Raw genomic sequence first — 27968 nt, 5'->3', positions numbered from 1 at the left:
AAAAGATTTGTTTCACAAAGAGTGGAAGTCGAGCCAGGATATCCACCCGAAGACCGAGTCAGAGAAGGGGCGACTTTTGAAGTCGTCGGTGTAGATCTAGCGAGTCCTCTCTATCTCCGTGAGGGGTCTAAAGCATGGATAGTCTTATATACATGTGCCATTTATAGAGCCATTCACCTCGAACTAGTTACTTCTCTATCTACAGAAACTTTCATCCAATCTTTACGTAGATTCATTGCCAGAAGAGGTAGACCTTATGTGATATATTCCGACAATGGAACTAATTTTGTAGGGACTAACAGTGTTCTTAAGAAAGTTAATTGGAACGCCATATGTTCAGCTGCTTCTATCCAAAGGATACGATGGAAGTTCAACCCTCCGACCGCCGCCTGGTGGGGAGAGGCTTGTGCAAATGGTGAAAGAAAATTTAAGAATAGTGTTAGGTCGAACGTTCTTAAATTATGAAGAATTATATACTATATTATGTGACTGTGAACAAGTGATTAATTTGCGACCTATCACATACGTATCAGAGGATAATCAAGATCCATTACCACTGACCCCTATGATGTTCCTGCAAGAATTGCCGTCATCAGGAGTTCCTGATATGGACTTCGTAGATTCCAAAGAACTAAACCGTCGAGCCAAATACCAACAGAGAATAAGACATGATCTACGAAACAGATTTCGTAATGAATATCTTGGTCAGTTGAGACAACAGGCAATAAAGAAGGGAAAATTTCAACAGTTGCAAGTAGGCGATGTCGTTCTGTTGGAAGACAGCCAGAGACGACGCATACATTGGCCTTTAGCCAAGATAGTCGAGCTTTTTCTCAGTAAAGACGGAATAGTTAGACTAGCGAGGGTCAAGACAAGAAATGGAATTCTGCTTCGTCCAGTGCCCCGGCTTTTCCCGTTGGAGATCTCTACTTCCGAATCCGTTGGCCCTCCATTCTCCGACAGAGCACCTCGAGATAGAAACGGCCATGCAACTGGCCAGGCTGATCAGGCAGCTAGTATTCCACAACCTGCTTCAAGTCTTCGAGTGATGACCAGAGCTGGACGAGTTGTTCGGCCTCCTCATCGACTGGACCTGTGTGTATTGAGTTCCTCCGCATCGTCGGATCTCAATGGTGGGGGGTGATGTTACATCTAAACTCCGGACTATCAGCACCATTACATCTAAACTCGAGAATAATCCTACGTAAGAACGTAGTTAGAACTCTGAACTCGAACTTGAATGACTGTTAGCTGGAGACCGCGTAATTTCATGTAATCTAATAATTGTATATAACTGTATCTAAATATAATATCTTTATTTAACCAGAAGTGTCAGTCTTTATGCAAAAGCTTGGAATTATTTTGATATTTCATCGAATAAGAATTAGAATGGAACAAGCTCGGCTCCCGGGTGAAAGAAAAGGTAAGAGATTTCTTTTTACCTTTTAGAATTCTATTGAGAGATACAACAGAGCATGTCAAAACCTGTGCTAACAGAGCTGTCAAAAACTGAGGATCATCAAAAATCTGTGGAAGAAATTGAAGAGCTTTCCTGAGACACTTAGAACAAACCTCATTAATTAGGCTGATCATAGACTAAGACTCTCTTAGGAAATTATAAAATGTTCAGGCAAAGGCTGCAAAAATCATTTCGAGTGCATTGTCTTCCACCAGTAATTTTAACTCGCGGGAAAGCGCGTGGGGTGTATCATACCCCACCCCTACATTAAAGTGGAATATTCCTAACTTGTGAAACTAAAATTCTGTGCTGCATTCAGTAGCTGAGTTTCTAGTTGTGGTTGACTTTCAGAACTGCTTTTTCTTTGCCTGTGTGTTTCAGAAAAAGATTTATCGGTATTTTGTTGGAACTGGGGTATGACACACCTCATGCGCCTGTCCGTGTAAGTGTTTTTCTGACTGAATATTTAGTTCAGAAATTTATTTCTAGAGTGTAACAGTAAATATTTCTACTCGCAAGTGATTTTAAAGTACTTGACATTAAATTCTTAAAAATTTCTAACCGCGTTATGGTAAAAAGAATGACTCCCTATGAGTTGAAGATGCAGCGCCTGTGAGATTTATTAGAAATATTTGAAAGCGATGAAGATTGCATTTTGGAAACTGAAGATGAAACTAGGAATATTTTCTACACTGTTTTTGGTTTCGCAAAAGGTAAATCATTAATTCCTAATGTTCCTAAAAAAGGAAAAACTGTTCTTATGCTTTCAATACTATATAACCATCGTACTATAGATGGTACTGTTGGAGAAAATAAAACATCAGGAATTATGTGTTTTTATAATATGACTAAAGGAGTAGTGGATATGGGGAATGAAATGTCAGCCAATTATTCAATTGCCAGTATAACAAGGAGGTGGCCAATGATAATTTTCTTTCCTGCACTGAATATTGCTGCAATAAATGCTTGAATTATATTACATTCAACTGCTAATCCACCAACCAGAAACAGAAGTCTGTTTTTGAAGGACTTAGCATTACAATTAATGAAAAAAAGTATTGAACAAGGATCAGAGATTAACATTTTGCCAAGAAACTGACGTACTGCATGCAAAACAAAAGCAAGAGTTTCGACGAAGAATTAAAACGAATACACGAAATTTGAAACAACTATGTATGAAAGATGTGATAAATTGCCCTCGCGCCAAGGACAGAAGAACGTGAATGCAATGTTTAAAATGTAAAAACATTCTGTGCCAAGAACACATGAAAGTATTTCCTAAAGTAAAGAAATAAAATAAGCATTGTGTATTAGAGATGCAATGAAACTTAGAGGCATGATGTTTGTTTTTTTATTATTTTCATTTATCTTAATTTTAACTCTAAGATTATTTTGGAAATTAATTTTTTGAAATCCAGTTATTATTCATGTATTTATAATACAAGAGAACAAGAAAAACAGCTTTAAAACAAAATAAGACTATTTTTATCATATTTTAAATACTGGGGTATGTGATACCCCACGCGCCCACTCTAGTAACTTTTCATGGTGCGACTTCCGCCGGGTTAAGGTAATTTGGGAATGTGATCTTGAAAGCCTCGAGTTAAGAAGACTGTATAATGTAATAAAATTTACAAACAAGGTAAGGTGCCGTGTACTGGAAGAACTCATTACTAAGAAAAAACCTTTGAAAACTGTAATGACAACACTAAACTGAAAAGGTCATCTTCTGTATAATTTGGCAAAGATAATTTTTATATATATATATATATATAATTTGATAGTAATTTATTTCCTAAACAGTATTGATTAATTGATTATATTATCTCCTAAGTTTATATAATTTGACAGTTATATATAATTTGACAGTTGATTGACCTCAATAAAGTGAAAAAGATCAAGACCGTTGAGCAGTATCCAGAAGGACTTTGTACACAAGTTTATACAGATGGTTCATGTGATAAGACAATCACTACTAAAGGTTCTGGAGTATTTCTAACTGTCTCAGGCAATACTACTTATCAACACAAAATTGAAATTGAAGCCATACTCTCTAACTTCACTTGCGAGCTTCTAGCAATAGCGGAAGCACTTGCAATGTATCCCTTCCCATTTCTGAGCAAGCAAAAAGAATCATTGTCTTCTGGCAGCTCTAAGGTAACCCTGGGTGGAAACTCAATGTTTACCAATGGGATCCACTTTTGCATAAACAAAATTCAAAAGTTAGGTAAGACTGTATTCTTTGGTAGCTTCTAGCACATGTCAGCATCACAAGTAACGAGAACACAGTTAAAATGGCAAAGGAGGCTCGAAATCTCAACAGTAATAATAATGTAAATTTCACCTTCTCAGACGCAAATGCACGTTCAAATAGATTTAAGGAATATTCGTTTCAAATAAAGCACAAGCTCCATAACATCAATGGAGGTCAACCAAAACCATAGTCAGGCTTAGAACTGGCCATCACAGAGTATTGAAAATTGACTGAGAGGGTAATAAATCTACAGAAATTGTGATAACTCTCCGGATAAAGAATTGAAAACTGCAATTACTTTTTATTGTCCAGCCATTCTTAGTGAATTGTTAAAAATTGGGGGTCTTGTTTAAGAAATCAAACCTCTCTGATGATAATATTTTTCAGATTACCAGGGCTGTCGTCTGTGCGAATGACACAATTTGAATAGGCTTCATCATAGGAGACATCTTTTTTATACAAAGATATGTATGTTTTTTGAGTGTTCCACTGCATCTTATTGTTTGCCTGAGCCGCAGGTAGATCTCGCTGTAACCTCACTTTTATTTGTTCATTGAAAACTAATATCTTCTTATTTTATAGGCCGTTATGTTCCAGCATTAAGGAACTTACATGTGCTTCTTGAGTATTTTTATTTAAAATATTTTCAACTTAAACATTATACTCTTTATTTGCAGTCAGAAGATTTGGAAAAAATAACTGGTTTTTCCTTAAGTGATCTAAAGAATGTTATCAAGTGTTTGTATGGAAGTTGGTGTATTGTTTCAGCATATCCTCAACAGGCAGTGTATGAGAAATACAGCAAAAATAAGTAAGTAATAGATTTGTTGATTTCTTTGATTTATGTGAAAATAAAAATTAAAAAAATATGAATACTCTTTTTTCAGTATTCAACAAAATATTTATTTTCTATATATAAAATGCTATGTTCAATAAAAACAACATTTATTGAAAGAGCAGTAATATTTTACTTTAATTTTTACTTCCTTGTATGAAGTAAAAAGGAAGTATTGTAATCGCAAAAGGTTTCAGGCAGCATATTTCAACGAAAATATCCGTTTTGACCGCTATCGAAAGCAATTTAACGATGTTTTTGTGTGATATCTGTATGTAAGGACAGAATAAAATACACCTTTTCCTTCAAAATTAATTCTGAAGAGAATTTTTCGTGGCGTATGTACGTACGTGCCTCGCATAACTCAAAAACGAGTAGCCTCAGAACGTTGAAATTTTGTATATAGGAGTGCTATAACATGTAGATGTGCACCTCGTATTTTGGTTGCAATCGGCCGCACCAAACGTATATAAATATTTATATATATATATCCACTCTATTACCTGGCTCAGTGATCTCAGTTTCTTTACTCTTACATGTTTCTAAATTGTACATTTTTGCATTAAAAATGATTGAATTATGTTGTTTTTATCTTCCGGTTAAGGATTTTATGCCTTTAATAAATATGTGTGCAATATTTTTAGAATTATCAGCAATTTTAAAGTTGTTTAATTGCCGCTAAGCCTGTTTTTAATGGTGGTCATTGATGTTTACATTTGAAACAGGAGACTAGTGGATTTGTTGCCAATCTAGAGAAACTTAGCTTCGCAACAACAAAGATAGCGCATTCATTTATTATTGCCAATTAAATCATGCTTAATTCTTTCTGGAATTTTTTCGAGGAAATAAGCGTTTGAGATTTACTTCGTAATTTTTAATATAGATATTTTGAGTTTTTATGTATTTTTGCCTTCTCGCGAAGTGAGAACTGAATTAATTAAATGAGAAATACTGAATCATCTGTGAAAAAACTGTTTCTTTTATACATAGTTCTAGCTTTATTATAGTATTTGAATAGAACATGTGGCAACGATTAGATAATTCTTTAAATGATATACATTTTGTGCATTCTGAGTTATAATATGAATGAAATATAATATTGTTAAGTGAACCTAGTGCCAGAGTGTCGCTATGGTAAACAAAGTGAATTTTAAAGAATGCATTTATTCTATTGTGGTTTATGCGCTGTCAGCGAAGTAGGTTTAATTCAATCTAATAAGTTTAAATAAAAGGCAAGAAAAAATGCGTATAATTTAATATTCCGTACAAGGAAGTCATGTGGTGTACACATCAGATTTTTTTAATTAATTTCAAATGTTGCAGGTTAGAGACGGTAATCTTTTCATCTATACATAGTACTTCAGGCTAATGAAGGGGAAACAAATCATGGTTAACTGAAAAACACTGATAATCCAAACTGTGGAATGTCATGCATATTGTATGTATTATTTCTTTAAAAAATTGGTAATTTCTTTTTGAGAGAATTTAAATGTTTGTTGAATTTCACTGCACATTTCTCTAAATGCTATTTTATCATTTTATTCTAATCCACTCTGGTGAGTTCGTCAACGGCCTTGAACACAGTCCCTGAGAAATTTCTGTATAACAAATTCTAGAGTACCATATCAGGGCTTAAATCTTATATCAGTGGCTTCGACACAACCGCTGAGACGCTGTCCTTGTATTTCGAGTTTTTTAATACCATATCGGCACTAAATCTTGTAAGCCATCCTGAGGAGGCCTTAAATTTACTTTCAGGTCCCAACATTTCATGACCTGCCACACTATCACCAATCTCTTGTGAAGACTTCTAAATTATTTTTTGTTCACCAATATCATGAACATTTTGAATACCAGTTCTATATTTGTCAGCAAGTTTTATTGGTGATTTGATTTTTCAATTAATACTAAGTTTAAGTTTAATAATATTAAGTTTTTTGTTTTAGTGTTAAAACAGGTTTCTTGCTCTTAGCGTAGCATTTGTACCATATTTTTGTTCATTTTCTAGCTCTAAAATTTTTAAATCAACTTTTAGTTTCTTGCTCTTAGCATAGCATTTGTAGCATGTTTTTATTCAGTTTCTAGCTTTAAAATTTTTTAGTTAACTTTTATAAGAACAAGAAGGAAATGTGCATGAAAATACAAAACGAAACAAAATTGCAAAGATCAATCCAAACAGTACCTTTGACTATGCACATGCAGAGCGAATTGTTTGGGGTAATTGTTGAAACTAAGCCTAACGTTGAAATACAGCAGTTTTCAGAGCAGTCTCAGGTGGGCGCATGTTTGTTTTTTAATGCATTCTCATGCAGAATGTGCATGCTTGTCTTACATAGATAATCTGCACCCTGATAATCCTAGAGTACACTATATATTTAAACAAATGAAATGCAAAGAGAAAACATAATGTCATCAAAGTTGGAGACTCAAATTAGCAACTTGACATAGATCTTGAGAACATTTAATCTGTATGCCACCATGAGTTGATTTTCTGTATTTAAAACAGTGGTCAGCCTGTCAAACAACAAATTCATTTGGGCAGCCTGTCAAAGACTAAAATTGCTTTTCTAGATTTCTCCAATGCAGGTTTCTCCCTACTTTATAAAAGCAGAAACTTTGTAACATTTTTGTAAGCCGAAATTTTATAGAGGAAGAAGCTGGTACAATTAATTTGTGTGGAAAACACAACTGATCATTGAAAAGCTCAAGAAAAATTTATTATACCAAATACCAGAGAAAGTAGTAAAAAAATGAAGCCCATGTACTTGAAACCAACATATGGTACCATTTTACTTTCAAAACTGGAAAGACAATGTGCATGCTGATAATGGTGTACAAAACTGTGCTATTGAAGTTTCAATAGTAAAAGATAACAGGAGATTGTAAGAAAGCAAAGATGAATGTATTAATTTGTTTATCATTTGTCCACATATTCATAACTTATATTTCAGTGGTTAATATTATAAAGCAAGTTACTGAAGACTAGGATTCCAATATGAATGGGCACAACTCATTTGTCAAGTGTTCTTTCCAAAATTTCCTAATAGCTCAACATAGGTGCCCAAGTTAAAATCTGGCAGTCGATAATTTGGCCTCACCTTGAACTGGGGTTGGCGTTGTCTCCTTCAGACATTTTTAGTTGGGGAAAAATGTAATTAATTAAAATCATGCCTTTATTGTGGTGCCAAGGTCAGCATATCATTACATTTGGCCAGATTTGATTCCCAGCAAAAGTACTGCATTTTTCAGCCACCAAAATACTGGTGCTTATAAAGAATCACTCCCTCTACAGTTTTTTAGATCTCTGATATCTTGTTAGAAATCAAAACTTGTCATCTGTTCTGGCTGGAAAATATACAAATGTAGGTATTTCATACAAAAGAATTGCTGTAAAGTGGTGAACTTTTGTAAAATATTAGATACCTGTAATTCCATTTATCTAGCAGAATCATATGTGCTCTTTAAATCTATAAAACCTGATTGTAGTAATATAACTATTATTAAGATTATTTGCAGTAGCTAAAATAGTAGTGAGTTCCGACCTGAATTGCAACAAGTTCGAAGTCTCAATAAACCATTTTTCTAGAAAATTAACTTTTAATGCCCTTTTCATTATCTAAGACGCTTGTAAGCTTTAGAGAAATTCTTTCCTTTCAAATAGAAGGCGCAAAGCCGTTTTGAATATGCCCCCAAGAGCTTTTCAAGAGTGAATACCTAAATGTTGCATTCAGAAGAAAGGTTTATGCAAATTTTTAAAAATTAGTTTATTTTATAATTAAAATGAGTAAACTACTTCTACATATTGCTTGGAATGCATGATTATTTGCAACAGCCAGAGCCATCTCATATATATACCGTATTTGACGGCATATAAGACGCACCCTTATTTAGACGGCCACACACAAGAAAAAAGTTTCAATAGCGTGGTTTCTTATAGTTCTCACGTTTCGTAAAAGCCAAATAAACAATTATTGAATGCAATTACCTTCACGTATAAGACGCAGGTAACTTTTTTGAGACCAAATTTAGGAAAAAAAGTGCGTCTTATATACCATGAAAAACAGTTTATTATCTTTTTGTGTGCACAGTTTTATATATTTCTAAGTAGAAACTGAAACATTTTAGTAACCTGTTCATCATTACAAAAAGCCATCTAAAAAATGATATAGTTTTGTTTATCAGGGCCAATAGATGTTGATTGTAGCCTGTTAATTATCCTTCTAGTATTTAAGTGACCAAATTTAAAGTTAATTGTAAAATTTTATTTCTCAAAGGTGAATCTCTTGGTCAATGATATACCTATCTTCTGAACTACAGTATTTTATTTTTAATTCATCATACCTGCCAACTGTCCTGCTTTTACTGAGAATCTTACTACTTTTTTTCTCCCCTGTATCTTCTGATTTCCCAGTCAATCACCAAATCTCACAGTTTTTAACTGTTAACCTGTACTAATAAAAATGTTGCTCAGCAATTATGTTGAATTAATGAAACTTGAAATGTGCAAATTTCTTTCCTCCATTCCTAGTGATCTTTAGCACTATTTTCCTTGTTAAATTTTGTTTGATCTCCTTTTTCTTAATCTGTTGTAGTCAATTGTTGAATTTCATATACTGATTCAACTGATGTTTAGTCAGTCAGTATTTTGTATTTAATTTTGCATCACCATATGGTATATTACTAAATTTATTCACACAGTAGTATATGTTTATTATAAATTTTATTTTCATCTTGCTTACATGATGAATTAAAGCTTTCTTTCCTTGCTCTCAGTTTCAAAGTGTAAGAAAATTACAAAATAAAATTAGCCAATGAACATACAGTTTAAATCTGAGCGGAATGACTGGATTTAGGTGGTAAAAGGAAACGAGTTCAAAGCATTATTGATGCTTTTAGGGGGTCAATGCCGACGATTTCGAAAGCATTATTGCTGTTTTAAAGCGGACATGCAGATGTCTCAGTGCCCTCTTTTTCCTGAAACATTGGGGATCTCTAAATGACAGATCTTAGCAGGAACCTAAGAGGCTTGCTGTTCTTCATTTTAGACCATTATGTTTGGTCACTAAGAAAGTTGCATTTAAACAAGCAGACATAGACATTTTTTGTTAAATAAATAATATACGAAATTTTTTCATACCATCTTTAAACAGATAACATTTTCATAAACTAGCCGAAGATTAGCATTTAAAAATTTTTAATTTTGGGCTCTTTTATGTTTGATGATTCACTGTTTGTTAAAAAAAATTAGATAAATAAACTTGCACAGCAGATCAAAATTATGTTTCTACAGAAATGTTCCATCCACAGTTATTTTTATAGTTATAACAGCATAGCTAAATAAGCCCATATTTTGAAATATGAATGATATTCCATTCATTGTTTTAAATTTGAAAGTTGTAACTACTGGTTAAATTGACTTAAAATAAATTGTTACATTATACAAAAATTTTTAAAAATGAAAATTGGATTCCCTTTCTTTCACATAATTTCTGACTAGTTCTTCCAAAATATTTTGAAGCTTACTTTACAGTATAAAAGGAAATTTTACAATTTTGGAAACGCGTTAGTTGTTTTTAGTTAATAATTGTAATTGGGGCTGTTATGTAAGAAGGCATTTAATCGTTTTTGTTGTTATTTCATTATCCAATACAAATATTGCTTGATATATATAGGATAGAGGAACTTAAAAAAGAACAAAAGTAATTTAAAAGTCCACCATTATAATGACCTTAAATGGTTTCCCATAGAAACGTAAATAACTAAGCATTATACTACATTATGTTAATTTATTAACCGAATAAAAAAAATTTCCTGAATTCGAAATCCGTGTTTGTACTAAGTACTTTTTGCGAAATCAATTAAAATTACGATACCTTCATTGTTTAAATTAGATATAAATAAAAAATACTTTTTTTGTCATGAAATGCTAATTTTATGTTATGTGATAAGAATTGGGAAGTGCAAGAGCAAAATCATAGCAATATATATATATATATATGAATGAACACAGCACATAAACATTCCTACACGCTAGGCATAAACACAAAGAATATTTTCAAGCAGCTTGGAAAGGATAATTGTTCAAAGTATTTATCGTTTGATAAATAATAAAAGCTGATAGAATCTCACAAAATAAGGAACATTCTGTCTGATTTTTAACTTGTAATATATGTAGATGCTTTATTGAAGAATTTGTTTTTATATCGTTAGATTCATTCTGCTTAACTACTATATCTAATTTTCATTATATCCAAGATTGCCAACATTTCCCACTGATGGATAACTTGCTAGTTGTTAGCCTTTTGTTTTTCTCATAAAATTGCCTTTGTAAATTCACAGTTGCCGATCGATTCATTGAATATAACAAAACATTATCTGCCTAAGTGGGAAAGTATCTTTATGAAGGATTCTCTAAGGAAATTTGCCTTGTATTTATGTTGCAATTAGAGGTATTTTTGAAAACACATGTAGTTAATGGGTATTTTTAATAGGTTAATAAAAAGAAATATTTTTTTAAAAAGATTATAACTTAGTTGTAAGTTATATTCTAGCTCGAGCTTTATTGCAAACTTCCTGGATAGTGATCCCTTCCTTGAATGCAAACTCAGTTTTTAAAATATATTTAGCTATCTTTATTCTTGGAGAGCATAAAAATAGCATTGTCTGATGTGTATGAATATATTACACTTTTTGTTTTAAATCAAAGTGATCCACTGTTAGGTAAATAATTACAAATAGCATAATGTGAACAATTAATGAAACTAGAACCTCCAGTTTATTCCTATGTAATTAATCAAAATTTCATTGTTTTTGCATCCTAGTATCTTTCATCTTCCATACTGAATCAAACTCAAATTTAAGCTTTAGAAAAGAATCATATTTTTTTTTAATTCCCATCTTTCAGTAGAAACTTATGAATCACAGTTTTCAATTTGGAGTAAATTACATAACAAATGTGTTTCACTCAGTATTCGGAAAACAAATCCTCGAAAAATCTGTGAAGTTTTATAATGCATTATAATTACTAATTTAATGTTTATGTAAGAAAGGTCCTTTTATGTTTAAAAAGTTCAACTAAGCAAGATATTCTTCGGCAAGAATATTTTTTTGTGTGTTTTATCTACATCAGCAGTAAAACATAAAACTAAAAAATCCTAAAACAATATTTTGGAAAAGATTTTAGAAATAATGTTTTATTATGTTGGTATTTATATTACTGACAATTGGCACATATCATATACGTATAAATAATATGAATTCAGTTCTCAATTTGGTATGAATTGTGTGTATATATATATATATATATATATGTAACAGCAAAAAACGTGTCAAAACCTAAGATATGTATATGATGCAGGCCATATATTCAAGCAAGCAGCTAAATTTTCAAAGAGCAGCAACCAAAAATTTATATCTTTTTTGAAAATGTAAAAGAACTTGTGAATAGTTTTAAATTATAGTTATTTTAACATATTCACATTCAGGTAAATGAGGCTTAAATTATTCTGTGCTAAGGAAATATTTTTCTACGCTGTGCAATCTTTAAATGTGTCTACGCTACATTAATAACACTTTGGGGGGGGACGAATGTCAGCATTTTGGTAAAATTTCCAATTTTTTCTATTTATAATCATCAATTGAATTTAAAAGGGGTAACCTGATTTTTTTAAAGACATAATGGTCTTTAAAATAAAAATTTTTAATCTGAATGGAAAGTAATGTAAAAATGCAAGAAGTAGAATTGGCACATTATCCTTATTCTGAAGCCTCGCACAGTTCTCAGAAAAGAATATAAAGAAGGGTAAGATGGACAGTGCAGTATGTGGAGAAATTTTAAATGGGTTACTAAAAGTAGTTTTAAATCAGCTTACCCAGTCCTTATATAAAAATTATTAGGTTTTTCACATACAACTCCATGATGATCGGTCTACAAAAATATAGCCTTGAATTAAGTTAGTTAAATCTGAACATTTGAAGTTTCTTCAGTCACCAGGATATGGATTGTACGATGTTTTTGTTAAGCCCTCTTTTTAGCATGTTGAATAGTTGTGTGAAGTTACGATACCTGTGTTAAATTCTTCAATAAAAACAAGAAAATGAAAATCATGGCACTGACATTCTTCCTAACATCATTGCTATCAGCATGAACTAGAATTGAAATCATTTACCTAATATAATATAAGGAAATAAAGAGGGGAAAAAAGCAAGTTGTCTGTCTTTAATTTTCTATCTTCAGTTATTCAACAATAAAATGGTTTGCTCTGAAAAAACAATGTGCTAAAATAATGGTAGTAAACGAAGAAAAAAGAAAGGGTTAGTTCAGGTATTATACTTCTTTGTTCTTTAGCCCTGCACTATGCTCAACTCTGACATTTAATCATTGAAACAAACTGCTGTACAGCCTAATTCAATGATCCCTTGTATTTCTTCCATAAAACAAGACTTTTAAATATATGATACTACTGTTTTTTATTTAAAACTCTACTAACCAGATGTCAAATGCTTTGTTATTCTGATAATCGCATGTTTCCTATAAACTTTACAAATTAGATCAAACACCTCAAATGTATTGTAGAAGATGGTTTTTTAAGAGCTGTGTTCTTGCAGATCTGTTCATCAGCAAAGCCAAATCAGTTGCTAAATGTCATGGGCATTCAAAAATTCAGGTGCTATCGCCATAATTTTAGTAATCTTAGTTTCCTGCATAAAACCATATTTAATTCTCAGTCATTCCGTATTTGTAATAAAGATAGATGCATGTAGTGTAAATGATAGTAGTAGACCTTCTATTTTCCCATCAATATCACTTTATCAGATTTTGTTGCCTAGGTAAAATGAAAAACTCGATTTTACTACATATTGTATATGAGGGCCCACCAGCAGCCAAGTGGTAAAGTCAGTGAACGCTGGTAGTTTGGTCTGAGGTTTGAATCCTCCAAACAGGCTGGCTGCATGGGTGTCTTCTGTGTTTTCCCCATGTGTAGCATGTATACGAGTCAGTTATAAAAATTTTATCAGATGCATTGTGTAAATAATGAGAAGAGAAAAATTTGACTGCTGAAGTATAGTACAAAGTCCGAGATCCGGAAGTCCAATATCCACATAGACTCCAACTACTACGGATTCTCCGTAGTTTCTACGGAAATTCATGAAAAACTATGAGCTACGAAAAGTATGGAAAAAACTACGGATTTTACAGAAACGAGCAGGAGAACCAGTGCGCAAAACAGAACCAACTAATTCATCCGATGATTGGCTGAATACTCGTGTTATCATATATCACGTGTTGAGTGCGTTCCTAGTTTTGAAGAATTAGCCAATCGTAGATCATTAACTTCAACCGTTAACGACTTATCAATAGTTCCACCCAATTGTCTGTCTCCCAGGTTCCTCGCTGATGCGTGTTTAGGCTGCATTCGGCTGCATTGTGTAGTTTACGGCGAGAGCTTAGCGTGTGTCTTGTGAACTGTGAATCAGGTGAAAGATTTTTAATCATAATGCTGCCTCGAACGAAGAAGCCAAAATTATCAAAGCAGAAGTTTAAAGATTCATATTCTTCAGAAATTCCATGCATTAAAGCGTCCGGAATTTCTGTGAATCACGCACACTGCAGTGTATGCAACAAAGACTTCTCAGTTGCTCATGGCGGAAAAGATGACTGTAAACGGCATGTGTTTTCTCAAAAGCATATAGAACTTGGCACCGTAAAATCTAAAGAAATAACAAATTTCTTAATAAAAGATGATGAAACAGATCCTATAAAAGCCGAATGCTATTTTGTTCGCTTTTTAATTGAACATAATCTACCGCTTTGTGTTTCGGATCATTCCAAAGAGCTTTTCAAAGCAATGTTTCCGGATTCTGCCATAGCAAAAAAATTTAGCTGCAGTCATACCAAAACTGCTGCTATTGTGAAAACGCTTGCAGAAAATACTGTTGCTGATATTATAAAATCAGTGTGCAGTACATCATTTTCTCTAAGTACTGATGGAAGTAATGATAACAATGATAACAAACTGTACCCATTGGTTATAACATACTACAGTAAAGAAAAGGGAGTGATAATTACTTCATTGATTTCTATTTTAGAATGCACGAATAATACAGGAGAAAGTATTTTTAATTGTATAAATGAAAACTTTAAAAACAAAGGTTTAGAATGGAAAAATTGCTTATCATTTTCTTCAGATAATGCTAGTAATATGATTGGAAAGTTTAAAGGTGTAGCATCATTTATCAAAATGCATCAACCAAGTATAATCACCCGAGGTTGTCCGTGCCACCTCTTGCATATAGCTGAAAAAAAAAAGCTACTGAAAAATTAATTGGCTCAGAAATTGAAATGTTGATAATAGATATATATTTTTACTTGGAGAAAAGTTCGAAACGGAAGCATAGCTTCAAAGTTGCTCAACAAATTTTGGGACAGAATGCAAAATCTCATAAAATTTTGAAATATTGCAGTACGAGATGGTTGTCTCTTTTAGAATCTATAACAAGGATTTTGGAACAGTGGGATGCTGTGATAAAATTTTTTGGAGATAAACCAGATAACAGTGAGAATGAAGGAAAGAGATTGCAAAACATTAAAAAAATTTTACAGTCACCGACCACCAAATTGTACTTGTTATTTTTGAAAAATACTTTGCCTTTGTTTATAACAGTAAATATTAATTTGCAACAACAAGCTCCTTATATACATAAATTGAGAAGAGAACTTTTTGAACTTTTAATGAATTTATTTGTTAGATTCGTAAAACCATCAGTAATTTCTAAAGAAAATGAAGATGTTACTCTAACGTCTATTCCATTTCAGAAGTATAGTAAACAAAAATAAAATGAAAATTTAGTGATTGGTGCGGAAACAAGACTATATTTAAAAAATGCCAAGTTGAATGAAAGTGAAGTGAAATCATTTTTCAATTCTGTGCAAGCTTTTTTTGTAACTGCATGTTCATATATAATTGATAAATTTCCACTGAGTGATCCATTTCTGAAACATGCTGAAGTTGCTGACATCAACTTGAGAACTGAAGTCTCATTTTCATCTGTTCTTTACTTGATGAATACTTTTCCATCCATTATTGATGAAAAATGTCTTAATCAAGTAGAAATTGAATTTTCCATGTATCAAGTAGATGATTTGAAAGAAATTGTAGATTTGCGTATTGATATAGCATGGGGAGAAATTGCCAAATTAAAAAATATGAATGGGTGTATTAAATACAAAGTATTGCCTTCTGTAATGCTTGCGTTCTTAATAATACCTCATTCAAATGCAGCTTGCGAAAGAATTTTTTCTATTGTTAAAAAAAATCAGACGGAATTTCGACCAAATTTATGTCTTAAAACTCTTGAAGCAGTTTTGATTGAAAAAATAAATATGCAGGCAAATGAAGAACTGTGTTATAAAAAAACATTCTCAAAATCAGAACTTAAGCTTGCTAAGCATGCTACATATAAATCTTTGCATTCATAAATTATGCGTATTTTGTTTAATACTTATATGTATCATTCTTGGTTATTTAAATTTTATTTCCCTGTAGAAATCATATCCAGAATAAAGGTATGATTTATAGCTTCTGATTTTTTCTATGATTAGTAGTGATTTGAAGTACTTTTTATTAGTGAATGCTTGAGGAGTTAAAAGAAAATTTCTAATTAAATGTGCATATAATTTACAAGGTATATTTTTAATTATTCAGTTTTATATGTATATGGATTTTAAATGTAATAAAATTGATTACAATTAATTATTAATTTAAAATTAATGAATGGTTAATTACAACATACGCTACACGCACATTTTCAAAGTTGTAAAAAATGTCGTTCGTGCGTTGACTACTGACAAGGTTTGCTGAATGTTGGAGTCTATGTATCCAGAATGATCTAAAATTCGGACCTCAAAGCCACAAATAGCATTTTTTCCCTCTTTACACATAGACATTTGATTTTTTTCATCCCATAATAAAACATGTGGAGAGTCCCAATTCCTAATTGCACTTAGGCACTAAATAAAATACTTTGTTATTGAAGAAACAATTATTTTAGCATAAATTTGTGAGATCAGTAATTTGGCTACGTATCTGTTTAGCATACATCTAAAACCAAAACATTCTACATAGGAACATCATTGATTTTACACCTACTAATAATTTATATTCCTGACGTCAACTTGGCAAATCATTATTTGTTCTATTTTGTTTTCATCACCACATGTTTGTCAACACAAGAACTTGGGTAATGAATCGTACAGCAATGTCTCAATATTTTTTTATATTAGTAATTGAATAACAAAGAGTATGGCAACCTTTTATGCTGACACTTGGCGATGATTAGATCGAGCTCTTGGCGATGTTTAGAAATATGTTAAATGTGCTAAGAAAAGTTGACGGGGAAAATTTAACAAAAATTTCTTTTCATATGCCAAAAATATATTTTGTTAATGGTACTCCTCGATTTCAGTTTGCCTTCTGGGTAATTTAGATTGTTCTGCTTAATACTCCTCCTGCTGCACTAATTTCAGGCATCAAATCACAGTGGTACCTTCCAAATTCTTCAGTAACTATTCCACAGGTTGAATTCTAAATGTTAGATGAAACTACAAGTTAAGGCTTTTCACTGATCTATTGCAATAAATAAAAGTTGGTAGATCATAATCTTTGTCTATAAACTCTATGAGAGTTCAGCAGATGTTTACAGCACAATATTTTACTTTAGCTCTTATTTAATAAAAGCTTGTGACCTCGATGTTGAATTAATAAAGCATTTTTTTCCAATATAAAAATAAGAGGAGTAAAGGAGCATTGAATAGCAAGTGTTTTGAAAGGAACACACATGGGAAATTTAGTCGGCTGAAAAAAGCATATAGGTTCGTTTTCTATTCCACGGTAATAAAGTTCTAAACTATCAGTCTAATATTCTGAAAATGTGACCATAAAAGTTCACTTACAGTGATATCGGGTCCAAGCAACCAATAAGTTTTTTTCAGTTTAAACCACTGATCGTGCCATAGCAGAAATCTGCTTGTTTAGTCAGGTTCATTTCTGTATGTGTTTTGAGAAATTACTCATTCTGTGTCCATATGGCATGATGAGCTTTAATAAATAATTTCATGTAGTGGTTTACTTTGTTCCTTATCAATTCCATAATGAAACACTGGTAGAGAACCCTGAAATGGGCAAGGATTTCTCTAAAGTGCTGTCATGCTGATTTCCAAATATGATAAGGTTAGATCTTAGCAAGAGTGTTTGCTGCTTGAAAAATGGTGTCTTGTGGCCACCAAGTATGAAAGCTTAGGTTTGAATTTGGAGTTGACCTGAGAACTTTTCTGTGTTGCATGAAACTCTACGAGGAATGAGCACTTCTGGGTGAAAATTAGTTATTACTGCTCTAGATTGTCTTTCTGTGGATCATGAGTGAAAATTTTGATTTAAGAGCTAATGTAGGAACATTTTAGCTCTTACCATTATAAACCATTGGCTCCATCGTAAACCATCTGCAACTATTGGATAAAATTGTTACAACCTGGAACTCTGAATAGCTGCTTTCACCAGATTTTATTGATTGAATGAAATTTTCCTTTGGTGGGATACTTATTACCAAAGCTTTACAAATTTTCATCAAGAACTGCAAAGTATGTTCAGATTGGTGGAAGAATTTCACAATCTGAATTCTGATATTTTCTGATGGAAATCTTGAGTGCTGCCAAAGTAATGGGCATGTAAAAACTCTTCTTGGTGATTTCCATCATTTCTGTGAGTGGCAAAAGTATACTGTATTTCCTTGTGTTTCTCCCTGCCTTTTTAGAACTAGATTCTGAAAAATTTTTAAATATTTGCATAATTTTCCCCTTCCTCTATCCTACACTGTTTTTCCCAAGAGGGTTAGTTTATTGATAAATTGTTGCCTTGATGACTTTTATTTACTGTATTCAATTTGTATTTGCATTTTTGTATTAGCATTTCATCTAGTTTATTTTCCCTTAAATTTATTATTTGAAATGAAATTTATGCAAATTGACCATTAAACTACTCAGGCAGGGCAGATGTTCTCACACTTAACCTTTTCACATGGGCTATTAATATTAATTTTCCATATATTGAAGCCATTAGAAGACAACTATTCAATCAGCAAGGAACATGAAAACAAATCAACAGGATCTGTCATTTGATGCTCCACGTGAAGTAACAAATTTTTTGGTAAACTAAATTTTGTTAAGCCTTATTTAATGTAATGAATGCGTGGAATATATATGTCCCAGCCCCCAGAAAAAGATTCAGAAACTTTCAAAATGTGAATTCACCTTAATTCTGTTATTTATGTTCCGGCTCCAGTTCGCTTATTACTGCTGATGTGTTCAATCTTCCCAAAGCTGAGTCATCATTTTGCTTCTTTCTGCTTTTCCTCCATTGTCCCTCTAGGGAACTGCATTCAAGAGTCATTCATGTGAGCCTCCCTTGGGATTTTACAAGGTAATCGAGCCAGATATGCCATGCTCTGTATGATATTCTTGGTTTAACTTCATTGATTCAATCCATTTCTTTACTTAGGATCAAGACTTCATTGTTATAAGAAGTTTCTTTTGCCATATGTGAACAACAAATTTTCAGAACCAAGGAGAGGAAAATAACTAGCTACACAGCAAAATTGTAAAATTTACTGAAATTAATGTTATCAATTATACCATTGGACAGTTTTATGTTCCACCTACTTTGATTTCTTACCTACAGAAAAATTCAAAGTAGAACATTTCGGTGACTGAAAGCCAAAACATTTTCATAAATTGATAGCAGAGTGTTGAATTACATGACGGATGACAGAGCAAAGAAACAATGGCATAGCTGTGTTGCATAAAATGGTACAAATGGAAAGTGAAAGATGAAGTGAAAAACATTATATTACAGCCCAACAATTTAAAGTGAGCTGAGGATTGATCATTTCATGAGAAGAAATTATCTTAGTTTAATGAGAACAACAATGCCTGCAGAGCGGCTAATAGAGACTTATTAGAGACATATAAGAAGACCAGAGACTTGTAAGAAGACATATTAGAATTTCTCATGTTTGTGAAGCAGCAAAGAAAAAGTTTATAATTACAGACTTAGACATATAGAAAACTTAGATCAAACTCCTGTATTTTTTTACATGCCTAAATAACACTACAGTTGGTTAAAACAGGGCATTTTCTGTGTTGGTAAAATCTACAGAAGCTGAAAAGTACATTGAACAGTAAAGCTAGCAGTGCCAGCTGACATTAAAAAATTGCCACCTTTAGCTGTTTTAAAATGGAAGATAATGCCAAAAAAAAAAAAAAAGCTGTCATGGTATCTTAGGGCACTTGAGAAAGGTTGAGTGTCATCTGACTTGATGAAAGAGTGGCTCAAAATTATGTGGAATTGTCAACCTTGGAGAATTTCTGTGGTAATCTCATGGAACATGTTAAAAAAGATTGAACTGAACACTGTTCCTGCCATTATTCCACAATGACTTATATCACTTCTGCAATCACTGGATGTATCAATGAATAATCCATATAAAGACTATCTCCAAAATGTTTTACATGAGTGTATATCAGCAGGGTTGTATAATTTTACTAGAACCTGAAAAATTCTAGAAGCCATTTGTTGAATTAATTTGCATGGGATTTTGGATGCATAGGCTAAAACTGATAAAGCAATAATAGTGAAGAGCTTCAAGAAAACAAGGACGTTTAATGTTCTTGGTGGTTCTAAAAATCATTATATATAAGAAGATGGCCTTAAAAATAATGAAGATGATGGTGGCAATTTGTGTAAGCTGTAGCAGATGATGCAGACAGCAGTTCTAGAGAGTAGCAGTTGGCAATAGGAACAGATAAAGATTCACGTTACAGGGAAGTAGAAATGAAGCAATCATATTAGATATTGTAATGTCAATATTATTATGTATTCTTATTGAAATGTAACTTTCTCTTAAAGAAATAATATTATGGTAGTCACCAGCAGTTTATCCATGACTACTTCTTCATTTGTTATGGTCTTACTGTAGCCTAATCCTTCGAAAAGTAAACTGTTTGCTTAATTTTCAGACAGTGAAATTAGTAAAAAAGTTGGAATACACAAAGAAATACAGTAATTCTTTGTAAAACTAAATCACCCCATTCCAGCAGCTGGTGCAACTGTAGTGATATATCAAGGCTTGAATTGCGCAAAATTGAAAGACGTATTTTTATTTACAATTAATAAAAATGTTTAGCTAGAAAAAGGTATATTTTAAATAGCCATAAAGCTAAAAAAATTACATATCATTTGTTATAATTTATGTCGCTAGATTCTTACAAGTAAAGGTTCTGTAATGTGTTTCTAAAATATCACCATATGTAAAGTAAGAGCTTTACAAGCATTAATCAAAATAAAAAAAGTCTAGAAATTTTAAAATATTCAGGGGTTTAGAAGGTTTAAGTCTGTCTTTTAGTCTGTCATTCTCCTGGAACATGTTCGCATGGGATATTTCTCCGATTCAGCTTTAGATATGTTTCTCCTTTCAAAATATTAAGACTGCTGGATTAAAGGTTCCCTTTCTTCAATCGATCCCTCAGTCTTGCAGTTAATTTCTGTTGAACAGAGCCTGTGCATAGATATTGTTGCGTTTTTTCTCTGACACCAGTTGCTACGTTATTTTCTTCCTTCACGTTCGTACGGGGTTCGTAGATTTGGAATGAATAACGACGACACTTGATGAAGTATCAAAACACACTTTACTTACCAATATTAATCAGGACAGCTCCAAAACATTTTTACAGTCATCGATGGACTACTATAAACACGCTGACACAATCAGTGACACATCCTCCAGGTTATCAGGCTATCACGGTGGAGACAACTTCATGGCAAAGCAGCAGAGTACAGCTCCCAAATCCGGTCAGTCGTACTCAGAACTCCACGTACTCTCCAGACTCTCCATGCTACAACTCGCGATGCACTCGACGACACACAGAGCATGGCTCCCTGACTCTGGTTCATTCGTTCCCAAAGCTCAACACGCTCTCTCAACGGTGCACTAACCGCGATACACTACAAGACTCTTTCGGTGCACTCAATGACCTACTCGGCACTCGCTGCCCGGCTGTCGACTTGATGGACTCCGCAGGGATTGACTCGCTAGACAAGACACCAACTCGATACTATCTCTCACTCTAGGCCTGCAGGGTTTATATAGCTTTCGGCTTGTGTTCGAGAACATTCTGGGCTAAACCGGTAAGAATTTGTTCCAGAAGGTTCTCCTTCAGTCCATGGTATATCACCAATTTTGTCGCCAAATGGGCGATTTCTCGCCAAATACGGCAACCCTAAAACTGTTTTGGGGGAAGCCATCTTACTGCACCTGTTCATTTCGTAACAATATTAGCCTTAAACATTCTTTAGCTGTTTTTACTCTTATAAGCTGATTAACATCGTCACATGCTGGTAACATGTCAGTAAATTTTGTTATTGGCCAATCTAATTGCTTTTCATTACTGTTAAGAATTACCACAGTATCTCCCATTTTAACTGAATCAGCTTTTTTAGTTTTACGTGATTTAAGCAGTACAGGATATATTCGTTTAAACAGCATTATCAGTTTCTTGCTTATATAGACTAGAGATAATTTTATATTTTCACTAAAGCAACTGCTTCATTGGGATCTAGATAAGCTACTGTATTGCCTAGAACACTATTTAAAAACATTACTGTTTTGATAAAATCAGTTTGTAAGCTTCCTCAGACCAGTAAGTCATTGGGCAACTATTCATAATAGATTCTCATTCATATAGTAATGTGTTCAGTCCCTCATAGCTCAATGATGCTTTACTCAGATCGTCAAGAGATCCTTTAATATTCTCCAAAATAACATATCTTACGCATGGTACAGGCCACTGGATATCACGAGAAAAATGTTTCTTGGACTAGGAATCATGTCATATCTTATTAATAAATTTATAATTCTGTGATGTGTTACAGTTGCAAGAGTTGGAGAACACTGTAAAAACTCAAAAGGAAGCCAAGCCCCCCTTTAAAAAACAATTGATAATATAATTTTAAAAAAGTTGGAAAATTATGGGTTAGAATATGATCTGAAATCTTGAATTTGTAATTATCATCTAATTATTATGGACAGTATGAAATGTAGGCCTGTTACCTGGGAGATTATATGCTTCTAAAATTTTGCATTTTAGATGTTGTATTCATAACCTAATCTCTGTAATTTCTATTTTATACTTGCAAGGAATGTCTTCTGACTTTGAACTTCAAATTAATTTGAAAGAGAGAAAGTTAGTTTTATTTAAGCTTTAAATATTTGATTTCAAAAAGGTTTTAATGATTGTAGTTAGTACATAAGATTAAAGCTGCTTTTTCACTTGCTTTTACAAAATTAAAATTTGAAATATTATATTGTGGAATACAAAATGCTGTTCTTTAATAAATTTTAAATAAGAAAGGCTTCAGCTGTGAAAAGTTAAAGCATGTGAATACTAGCGATGATATAAATTTTACTGTGTATGTGCAGTTGGTTTAATTTTGGGATGCTAGTTATATTTTACTATGCTTGGGAATCGACTCTTGATGTGTGTGTTATTCATTAAAGATCAATAATTTTGTTCATTTCCCATCTAAATACCTTGCTTTGGAATATTTTTGCAGTCCTTTCATGGTCCTAGTCTTAACATAAATATAAGATTCTCGCATAATAATACTTTTGTGTGTGTGTGCATTTCTTTGCAAGTTAGCTCTAATGTTAACGTTCGAAATCTGAGATTAGCAATAATATGCTTTTGAATTAAATGTTCATTATATGTATAATTTTTTATAATTTATATTATTTTTATAGGTTTCAATGTGTAGCTGGCATTCAATCTCCAAAGGAGTTGATTTTATGAAAGAACCGGCATTATTTTTTACTTGTAGTTTTCAATTTATGTTACCTGTAAAGAAAGGAAAAAAAGAGTGAGTGTTTCTGTGTGCTGTAAAAACAGGCCAATGGAAAGATGTTTTTGCCCAAGAATTAGTTTTTCCCTCTCTTCTGCTTACAACTAATTTGAAAAAATATCTTTTAATTTTTTAATATATTGTTGCTTCTAAGATGTGTATTTGCAAAAGCTATTGAAATTAGTATCTCACTGCTTTTTTGGTTTGCTTTACTTGTGGTAATGGACAATACTTAATGTATTTCTTTGTAAATAATGTATCATATTGTGACTGATGTTAAATGCAACATCTGAATTTTACCCATTTTAAATTATTAGTTTAAAATAGCTGTGAATTATTAACTGTAAATATTTTCATCAAGTTTCTGGGATTGAAATGAATTTGCCCTGGTATGCTTTGAATAGCAATTTATATTTAGGCGTTTATAGCCTATAATACTCTCAATTAATTCGAAGATTATTTATGTGTCTAATCAAATTAAAAAAGAGATATGGTTTTAGCCTATATGCAATATATATATTTATATTTATACATTTGGCATGCTGAAAATTGCTATTAAATAAAATTTTATTTTATTAATCAGCAAGCATAATTTCATATCATTTTTAATTGTGCAGTTTATTTTCATAAAGTGTAATTCTGTCTAAACGAAATATATGAACTGATGACAATTTAACATAAGCAGAACAGGCCTCTGTGTTGACTTCTGTCGGTTTTTGCTATTATTAGGTAATTCAAAATTCATTCATTTTCATATTCTTTGATTTATTTACCTGATTGGTAAGCATTTAAGTATAAAAACAGTCTGAACCATAATATCCTTTCCTAGCTCTCCTGGTTAAATTTAAATAACTAGTACACTGATGAGGAAAAAATTCCAAGGAAGGTAGAAGAAACTTGTGGTAGATAAATGTAATTTGGTAGACATGTTTATGTAGCTGAAAGATGATGTCTTTTCAAATTTCACATTAGGCACTTAAGTGTGGCACTAGTAGTACCACTATGAACATGCAAACCAGGTTTACTTTAAATACGTTCTGTAAAGTTCGTAAGTGTTATTTATCATTGAGATTTGAAATAGTGAGTTGATGTTGGTCAAGAATGCCTTTAAGAAGTCGAAGAAGCTATTACCAACAGCGAGTTTGAGGTTGTGTCATAGGATTACGAGAAACTATATTTTCTTTCCGCGATACTGCAGTAAGACTTGCCAGAAATGTATCTACTGTGCATCATTGTTGACAGTAGTGATCAAGGGAAGGTACTGGCTCAAGAACACCAGGTTCCACATGAGCATGTGACACTACTGAGATGGAAGTTTGCCATATGGCCGCAATGCGTTATGTGTTTGCGGCAGAAATTTGAGTTACAGGTGGCACCACAATGACACGACGAACTGTTGAAAATCAGTTACTTGAAGTACAGCTTCTAGCCACTCTGTTGAGTGCATTCCACTGAATCCAAACTGCTGCCATTTGTGATGTTAGTGGTGTCAAGCTAGAGCTCATTTGAGGATGAAGTAATCTGTTGTTTTTTTCTGATGAAAGCCGGTCCTGCCTTGGGTGCCAGTGATGGTCATGTGCTGGTTAAAAGTAGCCCAAGTGAGTGCCTGCAGCCAACCTATCTGTGACCTAGATACACCTGGAGTTATGGTTTGGAGAGCAATTTCATATGACAGCAAGAGCACTATATCATATGACAGCGTGGTTATCCCATGCACCCTGACTGCAAATTTGTATGTCACTCTGGTGATCAACCTGTTCTACTGCCATTTATGAACAGCATTCAAGGGAGTGTTTTCCAACATGATAATGCTCACCTCAAACCGCTGTAGTAACCTAACATGCTGTACGGTGTCAACATGTAGTCTTGGCCTGCTAGATCACCAGTTCTTTCTCCACTCGAGCACGTGTTGGACATCATTGACTATAACTCCAACGTCATCCACAGCCAGCATTAGCTGTCTGTGTACTGAATGACCAAGTATAACAGGCATGTAACTCCATCCCACAAAATGACATCAGGCACCTCTATGACAAAAATGCATGCTTACGTTTAAAATTCTGGCAGTCACACCGATTATTAATGTACTACCATTGCACATTTGAAGTGGCTGTTCTCGCATTTGCATTAACTTATGATCTTGAAAATTTAATCAATTAAATATCTTACCTAGATAAATGTATTGCCAAAATTGCATTACTCAGCATTAATTTTTTCTTGGTGTTCGGATTTTTTTTCGCACCGGTGTATATTATTGGAACATGTAGACTGACTTTTAAAGAAATGCTTCTGTGTCTTAATAAGAAAAGAGAAGACCTTGCAAAGCATTTTCTTTATAAAAAGGATAGAGATGGACAGTGATTGAATGAATCAGTGTCACTGAAGTTTTAATATGCACTATAGGCAGAGGCTGCATCTTTGTTGATTTTATTACACCCAGAAGTATAACTGAGATGTATTACATTTTTTTAATGTTGTAGAAGAGTGTATAGTGAAACCTAAATTATCTGTGAGTGTCAGAACTGGTATTCTGGCAGTAACAGAAATTCCTTCCACCATTAGATATAGACAGACAACAATAAAGACCCATTTGTAGCATGATATGTTAAAACGTACACATAAAAATCAAGATTAGAGTTGAAAAGTGGCCACATTATAGCTCCTTAGGTTGCTTACTATTAAGCTATATTCACATTAGTTTATTGGCATGAAAGCAAAAATGCTTTTCATGTATGTCATTTCACACCAGGGTTGAAATTTTCTCTTTAAAAGTTGTCATATGCACACACTAGAAGAAGGTTCTTCATATTGAAAACTCATGGGGGGGTTATTTTTTTGTGTGGTGTTTTAGATTTTGCGGGATATATTTTTTAATTAATATGGATCCAATATCTGCTAGATTAATGCTTATTTTACTTCTTGCTTTATGTAGGAGAAGCAGAAAGTAGTGGATTATTTTAATATGTGAGAGATGACTGCAGCAAATAATTTAACTGAAGAAATGTACTTGAATGACATTGGAAACTTTTTTAATAATTTCCGCATGATGCTTTATCTATTCCATGAATTTTTAGCCCACACTGAACCATTTGTCCAGAAGCAGAATACTAAATTTCATCAGAATATCATAGAAAAGGTTTGTATGAAAGATAGGAATAGGATATCCTAGAAAATTACCATTGTATATTTCTAATTTGTTTGATGAATTTTGTTGAGTGATAATTAAAAATTCTTACTTGCATATTTTAATTTTAGAGAGTGAATTTTTTATGGGATGGAATAGTATAAAATATTTTGCATGATATCTGAATTTCCCTAAATAAAATTTTTTTAACTAATGTGATAAAAAATTATATGTCTTTCAAATGTGTGTAGGATTTATAGAATTACTAAACTAAATATAGCACTTAAGGGAAGCAGTTACAAAAAAATAAGAATAGAAAGTTAAACGTGTTTTAAAATATAATATTTACTCCTTTACGTACATATTTTTTACCTTAAATGTTACTAATTACTTGAATCAGTAATTCATATATTAATGTCTATATTAATTATGTAGAGTCACTGTCTAAAGTTTTTTTATACACTTTTATCTACAACTTGTTGAAGAAACTATATTTTATATAATATTTCTTTTTTCTGTGGTAAAAATTGAATTCCACACTTAGTAAATTTTCTAATGCACCTTCAGGTCTGATTAATGAAAAATTTATCATCAAGATTAATCCTATGGCTTGGCTGTTATATAATTTGTGTGGAAAAGTTCATGCATGTTGAGGAAAACAAACATGAAGCTATTAAAATGCCTAGAAGTATTCCATAAAATCAACTTCGATCTAAGGTTGAATTTTGTCTTACTTTAAATGTCACATACTGGCAGGCTTTCTTTCTATATAAATAATTGTTTTCTTAATTTTTTAAACAAACAGTTTACTCTTCATCAGTTGTTTAAAACTAAGGATTCAGTATTTTTTTTTAATAAGGTGAAGAAAGCAACCTTATACCACACTTTTGCTAGTCTGGTGTTAGCTGAAACGGTTTTTTAAATAAGGTAAAAAAAGCAACCTTATACCAATATCACTTTTGCTACTCCCGTGTCAGCTGAAACTGCTTTTATGCAGATTGTTCATATGAACTGGGTAAAGGTTAATTGTTGTAAGAAGGATAATCCACACAGTGCCACGTGGAAGGTGTAAATCATGTTTGTAGTCAATGAAAAATCAATGCAAGCTTCTTGTGCACAAAAAAGTTAGGGGTACATAAAAATATGGTGTAATCGCACCATCATCAAGGTGGAGAAACTCAAGACATCAACCTGCAATGTAAGTATTATCTGATGTTCCTTCTCAGTGTGTTATGTCCATGCTAGAAGGTCTTGGGTGGAAAGCTGATTTTCAATCTTCATCTTCAGGAAACTGAATAAGCATTTGTACTACTCTGAAGCTAGTAATAAATTATTCTGTAAATATTTTT

The 27968-nt window shown here is 32.6% G+C and overlaps 1 protein-coding gene across 1 annotated transcript in view; it reads left to right on the top strand.

The window, feature by feature from the left end:
• The window catches only part of LOC118184042 (G2/mitotic-specific cyclin-A-like), a 94753-nt gene extending 70577 nt beyond the window's left edge, over positions 1 to 24176 (top strand). The window contains exons 7-8 of the mRNA XM_035353681.2: positions 4391 to 4524; positions 23398 to 24176. Of these exons, the coding sequence (XP_035209572.1) occupies positions 4391 to 4524; positions 23398 to 23446 (183 nt within the window). The 3' untranslated portion in view covers positions 23447 to 24176. The remainder of the gene's footprint in view (positions 1 to 4390; positions 4525 to 23397) is intronic.
• Positions 24177 to 27968: the final 3792 nt, after the last annotated feature.

The sequence above is a fragment of the Stegodyphus dumicola genome, chromosome X2 (assembly GCF_044657685.1).
Source record: "Stegodyphus dumicola isolate Sdum_Otavi_A_Nest chromosome X2, ASM4465768v1".
Classification (NCBI taxonomy): domain Eukaryota; kingdom Metazoa; phylum Arthropoda; class Arachnida; order Araneae; family Eresidae; genus Stegodyphus; species Stegodyphus dumicola.
This window is presented reverse-complemented; position numbering and strand designations above follow the sequence as displayed.